A 7185-nucleotide genomic window follows, 5' to 3' on the forward strand; every position below is an offset into this window, starting at 1 on the left:
AAAACTTAACATATCCAATTATATCAATGCTATAATGCTTATATGATTACCTTGGTCATTTTTGGTTTGCAAAGACGATTTTTACCCTTTCAATTCATGGCAGAAAGGGTAATGCAGGAATTCGGTGGCTAATTTATAAGAATTTTAATCCAAATGCTCTAAATGAGAAGAACAAATTTGGAGGAACGTTCAACCCATTCACTGTTAAGGTGCTGTTGCAGAGTAGACTAAGAAGACATTGTCCGCAACTATGAAAATGCCAACAAAAGATGCCGATGCATTGAATTTGAAGCTCAACAATGGATATCAAATAGCCAACGCATAATGATTTTTCACTTGAAAATTTCCTCTCAACTAATTTTAACAACATTGAACAATTGCATTCAGCTAAGCTCAACTGTACACACTGTGTTGTACTCTATTTATACAGGTTTATGAGCAATCACTCTTTTTATTTGAGGATGCTGCTATGTGCACCCAAGTGTTGTTAAGATAGAAGTTGAACGGCAGCAATGGCTGGAATTTTCTCTCGTAGTTTCTGTGTGACAGCTACTCGAACGGTCATGACACCAGCTGCTGGACCTGTGATTTGGATTTTTACTATTGGCTCTTCAATCGCCACCAGTTCAAGAGATCCTCCAGCCGCCCCAACAAGGTATGGCCTAATTTCTTCAAGAACCTGGCACATGTGCGTGATAAGCTAAACTAAATCATGATAACAGCAAACGGGTGCACATTTTAGGCATTTACTTCACCTATCAAGAGGTCAGGATATGCACAACAAAGAACCAAAGGATATAACTTTATAGTTTATATGCCATTTGGTCATGTAAAGCAGCCTTGAATCACATACTATCTCAACTAGAAATTCATGGGTTCCAAAGGAACAAAGTAAACATTATTAAGGCTATATGCGAAAAACAATTTGTATTTAAAAAATATTTTCAGTGAAAAATATTTTCCAACGAGATAACTTATTTTTCATTACTTAATTTTAATTTTAAAAAGTAAAATTCATTAAAAAATTTATATATAGAAATATTAATAATGATCTCACAGTATGGAGAATGACTTCCTCTTTTGAAAAGAGAAAGTTATTTTCCTTCAAATGGCTTACTTTTTTCTTTAACTAAATTTTCTAAATGTTTCGATCGCCAAGAATATGGAAAATATTTTTCTAGAAAAGATTTTAATCTTTTCCTTGAAGCAATAGGAGCCTAAAAGTCTGTTTCTTTTCTTGCCCCATTGGACTTGACAGGAATGCCCATAGACCAAAAATGTGTAAATAGTTTTCAAAGTTGAGCTAGCATAAGCATTGCTCATATCTCTAATGAAGTAACTTATGCAAAGGTTATAGCACCGGAACAAATACAAAATGTCAAAGCAGCTCTTTCTCTATTGGTTGATGGCCAGTCCGTCTAAAGACTCTAGACCATAGAAGTCCGCCAGTTAACTAATACAAAGCATTAATCATGCCGAATAAAGTCCTCCTTTATGTAAGTACAAACACTAAATTCCCCTAATTCAAGCATCCATTTAATTTGATGGAGAAAAGTACATGACCACTCTGGTTGCATTTGGTGCATAGGATATGACAAGGGACACAACAAGTAAAATGGTGGTCCCATCATTTTTCGGGACTCGTGGGAGATAACAACTTAGTTATCCTGTTCAGTGATTATTAGTTTTAGAAGAAAGCTGGACAAAGGGAAAAAAAATAGCAATAACACTATTTATTAATCCCATTTGTTTCGTGTTGTAAACAACAGGACATGATAACATTTAATAGTGAAAATGGCAGAGAAACCAACGCACATGGTGACAATTTTACCTTTGGAGGCTAAAGTAAGTGTGTGAGTAGAAACAACGTTGAACCTAACTAGTTGCTGGAGGTGGCAGAAAATGGCAGAAAGAAACCCAAGTACATGCTAGCAATTTCAACTTTGGAGGCTAATGTAACAAGGTTGAAATCAATTTTGAGGTGTATACTAAAGAAACCAAAAAAACTATAGATACAAGTGGATAATAAACAGGTAAAAAGATATGCCTAGTCCAAGATGCTATAACAGGTATTAAATGCAAAAGCAACCATTTAAAGAGAAAGGATATCACATCAATGTAAATGAAAGAAACTAATTCAGAATTCATCGAGCAAATCCATGACATTGATTTTTCTGGAACCAAAAAGAGATCCACTTGAGCAGAACTGTTTTTTTTCCAACGCACTGAACGATGTTTCAAAACCTGTGTTCTTGGAGATATGTTGTACAGACTTTAAAAACTGATGCAAATTTGCAATTGGGTGCATACGATGATGTTTAATCTGAACGGACTCTACTTCTTCATCACTTATTCACTTCTTTCAATTCCTCAATGCAAGTAGTTTTAACTTTTATTTACTTTATACAGAATTATGCAAAAATGTTAATAATAGTGCAAAAAGAGGAAAACATATAGTCAATGACATATCTATGTGATGAAAAAAGTATTAACACTAAGATTGAAATCAATCATGAGATTACCTTCTCTATATTTTCTTCATTCAGCTCAAGCCCAGTTTCTTCATCAGCAATTGGTTCTACAGCAACTATTTCAGGAATCTTTTCCATTAAGCGACGCTCGATACCCATCTTCATTGTTGTGACAGAACTTGGACAGGAGCCACAAGCTCCTTGCAGCTTCAACCGCACAACATTGCCATCAATCTCATGTAACGCCACATTACCCCCATCTGCAATGAGATATGGTCGAACTTCATCCAATACTCGCTCAACATTCTCTGTTGTTAACGGCAATTCTAAGGCTGAATCTGAGGTGGCAACAGCCTTTACAACTGCACAACACCACATTATCTAATTCAACAACAAAAGCATTTGAAAATCCACGAGAAGAAGATAACTGAATCCATATATTAGCAATTAAAATCAAATATGCAGTGGATGATCAAACCTGTATAAAGAAATCTATATAAACACTACAAAAAGGGAGAAACAAACTAAGTCAAGTACAGCTTTTATTGAGGATAATAACCTTGGGTTTGAGGTATATTAAAGCTTCTTTTTACTAACTTACTAAAGTTACTTTTCTCAAAATTTTCATAACAAAAGGGACTAGCAGAAGAAGTTAAGTTTAACAAGTTAACCGTCAACAAAGTTGTATTCTAATCATTTATTATGGTGGGTTCCATATTGGTTACACCATAATCAATGATAACCGTTGTATTGCATTGTATAATTTCTCCTCAATTCAACCCAAGTTTGGGTCATGATTTCAATGCCAAAACCAGGAAATGGAATTCGAGCATAAATTATGGGAAAAATAAAATATTGGCTTACTGGAAAAAAGAAGAAAAAAGTTAGAACTCTTTTGAAAAGATTTATTATGTTTCATATCCATAAAAAGATCAAGACCAGAAAGAAAACTGTGTCTATTGATTATTAGTTATAAACATCAAAAACAGCAAACAAGTAGCGGTTAATTATATAAGCCTTCAAAATTTGAGAATGCTTAATCAAATATTCTTTAGAAATCACAAAAAAAAAAAAAAAAAAAACCTAGTCTCCGCGTCAGGATAGGCGACCGAAACCGAACGGAGCGGCAGGGGATTCGCCTGAGCTGATTACGCCCCCGCTTGAGCGAGACCTGGGTGCCAAAGAAGCTCGAACTCTGCGGATTTATGATCCAACACAAATTCAGATGAGCTAATTATACGAAAAAAAAAATAGAAAGAGAGAAGCGGAGGAAGGGAAATACCTTGGAGGGGCGAGAAGAGGAAGGGGAATCTGAGATTTGCTGAGCCGTACAGTAAGTTGGGTTGAGCACCACAGCTTGCATCATCTCTCTCTTGATTGCGAGATCAAAAACCAAGAGAGACACAGAGTTGATACGAATTCAATGAAAACAAAAAAATGATGAATCGCTCTGCGAGTTCTGGCTGGCGCCGCGCCGCCTTTTCTTTTCTTTCCTATTCTCCGATGGAATACGGAGGGCTGTGTATGGGATTTGCAATTGTGGCTGGAATCTGGGAGTTTCTGGTTCTGGTTCTGTTTCTGCCTCTGGGGCGTTGATATTGCCAGACCCAGTTCATTTCTATTTTAGAAAACCGGACCATCCGGTTCGATTAGTTGAACCGCGAACCATTCCGTTAGACTCGCCTTTTTTTGTTGACCTGGTGTCAAATATGAGGACAACTACCAAACCGTCGCCGTTTCTAAGCTAACAATATTTATATTGAATTAAAAATTAATTAGTGAAATTTTGTTATTTAATATTGTACTATCTAACTAAAATTTAAAATTAAAATTAAAAAGCTATCTATCAAAAATAAATTAATTTGATATTTTTAATCATTAGAAATATTAAGTATAAAATAAATAAATTGTTTAAGCAAAAAAACTACAAGTTAACATTTTGAAATAAAAATACTTTTCCTGCAGCTTGGAAAAAGTGTTTGACTTCATAAGTTTAAATATTAAATAATAAACAATTTCTACAAAAATCAATATAGAAATTAAGAATTTAAATTTACTTAATAAAAAAAATATTTAATATAAAATTATTATAAATATCTTGATATAAATTAAAAATTAAAAAAAATTATAATTTAAAATTTTTAGAATTTATATAATTGAAAAAAATATTTAATATAAAATATTTTAGTATCTATTGAAAATTGATTAAATTAAATTTTGTAACATGACTAAAAGTAAATTTTAGAAAATATGTATTTTATTAATAAAATAAAATTATTTATTATTTAAAAAATAAAAATTAAATTATAAATTTTATTAATTTTTCAAAAATCATAATGTAAATCAATTTTTAATATATATTTTTAATATATATACACCTTACCGTACATTATATATGCGGTGAAGTATTTTTTTACTTTTAACTTTATTTATAAACGCACTTATAGATTTTTTTTTTTAGAAAAAAAAAAAAAACAAACTCTACCGCATAAAAGTGCAGTAAGCTTTACCGCACTTTGCAGTAATTTTCAGATTTGCAGCAATCTGATCTGGGAAATAATTTTTTTCAAATTAGGATTTAAGTATTTTTTTTATTTTTTATACCCTTGTTGGGCAAAAAGCCCAAATAATCCAATGTTATCGACCATCATCTTTCAAGAATCAGCTCCTCAGAGAGCATTTCACCAGTGAAATCCAAAGATAAAACAAACTGATCTACGCATGCATAGCAGACAAGCGTTTAGAATTTGCCCATCTCATGAGAAGGGAACAAAAATCACACAATAATTGCCAGGCAACAACTTAAGGTTTGACTACTCAAAATCTCAGATGCCACAGAACATAATCTTTAATTCTTGAACCATAACCAAAGCAAAAGTTCACCTCAAGTATAAAATAGTATGAACATAAATATTTAAACTGAAAATTGGGAAAAGGTGGATAAACTACTAAGCAGCAAACAAAAATTATCCCAAAAGCTCTAATCAATAAAAGAAACCAAGTACTTTGCCTCCAACATTCTTTCTCCTAGCTTCTTCATGGTCCATGATGCCAGCAGATGTTGTCAGCACAATATAGCCAAACTGCATATATTCATTATAAAAATCAGATAAGGTGGGGGAAGGAATGCAAAAGTCTAATATCTTATCCCATGACCCCATACCAGTACAATCATATATGTAACAGCAGAACCTAGTCTACAGATAAATACATTTTGAATAAATAAAATGATACACTAATTAGAGTATGGGAAGATAAGAACCCTAATGCAGTTTAGGAATTTTGTTTATTGTAGAATTAGGAAATCTAATATTTGATTATTTAGGAAGTTAATTATTTTTAGCCTTATTTCCTAGTTTAAGCATTTAGTATTTCTAATCAGTTAGGACTTCTACTCCTAATTTGATTTGGGTTGGGATTTTTTTGTCTACTCCTAATTAGTTAGGGTTTCTATTCCTCATTTGTTTAGGTTTATAAGCTCTATAAATAGGGCTAATTTTACATTCTTTTGATAGCTTTGGATTATGGTAATTGCTGATAATAATACTAATGAGGACAAGTTCTCTTTTTCTTCACAGATTTGTTCCTTGTTTTCCTTTGCTCATCCTTGTTATACATCACTAATGCAATCAAACATGAACATATAAGATCCTAAAAAATAAATTTACCTCCCAATAAAAAATTTTTTTAAAAAAAGTGAAAACAGAATTAACACAAAACTCCAAGGAATCTCATTTGGAGAAAAAAAATCTATAATCAATTTCCACCAAGTTGTAAATTATTGTTCTCTGAAAACTATGTTTTTAAGACTCACCTGTCTTGAAGGAAGCAATCTAGCAGTCCAACCTTCAATTTCTTTGACTCCAATATCAAAGCGAGGACTAATAACTCCACACTTGTTCAACCGTCCATTCAGTTCAACCACAATTTTGCCAGCTCTGTGATCATCAACATACTCAAACTCTCCAATATAACCTGCAATATCAATACAGTCAATACATAAACCAACAAATTTTCCCGGTAGCATTCATCATTTCAAAAAGTGTAAAAGCCTAAATTCGTGCATTAACAAACCATGCTTCTGCATGACCAAAAGAAACTTGATAATCACTTTTGAGGATGGCCTGATCATAACTTGTCGTTTGCCTCTCTTCTCTGCATTGTACATGCTCTTGAGAGCATCATTCAATACACTGACTCTCACCATTCTTCCAAATGCAAGCTACTGAGAATGTCAAACAAAAAAAATCAAATTAACATTAACAATATGTAAAGCAAGAGAAAAGAGCATGTTAATTACATTTCAACTAAAAGTAAGAAACACAAGAACATATTCCGGAAGAAAAAATAAAAATTGCATCTAGGAAGAGGATTTCATCAGCTCTGAATAAATAAGAATTGCACTTGAATTTTGCCAGTGTCTTAATTTCAATGGTTCTTCACGTCACATAAAATCCATAAAATTAAATCTAACAACAATATTTCATACTGCTACTACACAGAAAGCATTCCTCAAATAGGCCAAACCAATTAAAAAATCGAATTTTCAAAGACAGAACTAACCCAAAATTGGCACAAACACTCTGCACTAAACCCAACATTCCATTAGTCAAAATTCCTTTTCTCACCAAAGCAAAAACTTAAGTATAGGCATTTAAAGAAGAGCATAAATAGATTATTAAAAACTTAACAAGAGTGAGACCCAAGGAGAAAT

At 32.6% G+C, this 7185-nt stretch overlaps 2 protein-coding genes across 4 annotated transcripts in view; both read right to left on the minus strand.

Moving 5' to 3' along the window:
* Positions 1-257: 257 nt before the first annotated feature.
* LOC110604257 (nifU-like protein 2, chloroplastic) lies at positions 258-4064 on the minus strand. 2 transcript variants are annotated; one of them, XM_021742411.2, is made up of 4 exons: positions 3754-4064; positions 3555-3666; positions 2523-2833; positions 258-700 (listed from the first exon to the last, which is right to left on the minus strand). In XM_021742411.2, exons 1-4 carry the CDS (start codon positions 3835-3837, stop codon positions 488-490), a joined length of 720 nt encoding a protein of 239 aa, XP_021598103.1. In that variant the 5' UTR covers positions 3838-4064; the 3' UTR covers positions 258-487. The 2 variants fall into 2 exon arrangements, with proteins under 2 accessions (XP_021598103.1, XP_021598114.1); XM_021742422.2 differs by having other exon boundaries at positions 258-679; positions 3754-4060.
* A 1108-nt stretch (positions 4065-5172) lies between these two features.
* The window catches only part of LOC110606594 (40S ribosomal protein S15a-1), a 2331-nt gene continuing 318 nt past the window's right edge, over positions 5173-7185 (minus strand). The window contains exons 2-4 of one of the 2 annotated variants that reach the window (XM_021745474.2): positions 6546-6696; positions 6286-6446; positions 5173-5554 (exon numbers count right to left, since the gene is read on the minus strand). In XM_021745474.2, coding sequence (XP_021601166.1) covers positions 5456-5554; positions 6286-6446; positions 6546-6678 — 393 coding nt within the window. In that variant the 5' untranslated portion in view covers positions 6679-6696 and the 3' untranslated portion in view covers positions 5173-5455. The remainder of the gene's footprint in view (positions 5555-6285; positions 6447-6545; positions 6697-7185) is intronic. The other variant, XM_021745481.2, reaches the window with a different exon arrangement.

Source organism: Manihot esculenta, chromosome 2 (genome assembly GCF_001659605.2).
Source record: "Manihot esculenta cultivar AM560-2 chromosome 2, M.esculenta_v8, whole genome shotgun sequence".
NCBI classification, from domain to species: Eukaryota; Viridiplantae; Streptophyta; class Magnoliopsida; order Malpighiales; family Euphorbiaceae; genus Manihot; species Manihot esculenta.

What these genes read in the sequence shown, in the direction of transcription:
- LOC110604257 (XM_021742411.2), bottom strand. Translation starts at nt 3,837, where the DNA reads ATGATGCAAGCTGTGGTGCTCAACCCAACTTACTGTACGGCTCAGCAA. An exon ending in CCTCTTCTCGCCCCTCCAAG is followed by an intron (nt 3,667 to 3,753) that starts GTATTTCCCTTC and finishes ATAAATCCGCAG; the next exon opens with AGTTCGAGCTTCTTTGGCAC. An exon ending in TATCCTGACGCGGAGACTAG is followed by an intron (nt 2,834 to 3,554) that starts GTTTTTTTTTTT and finishes GGTGTTGTGCAG; the next exon opens with TTGTAAAGGCTGTTGCCACC.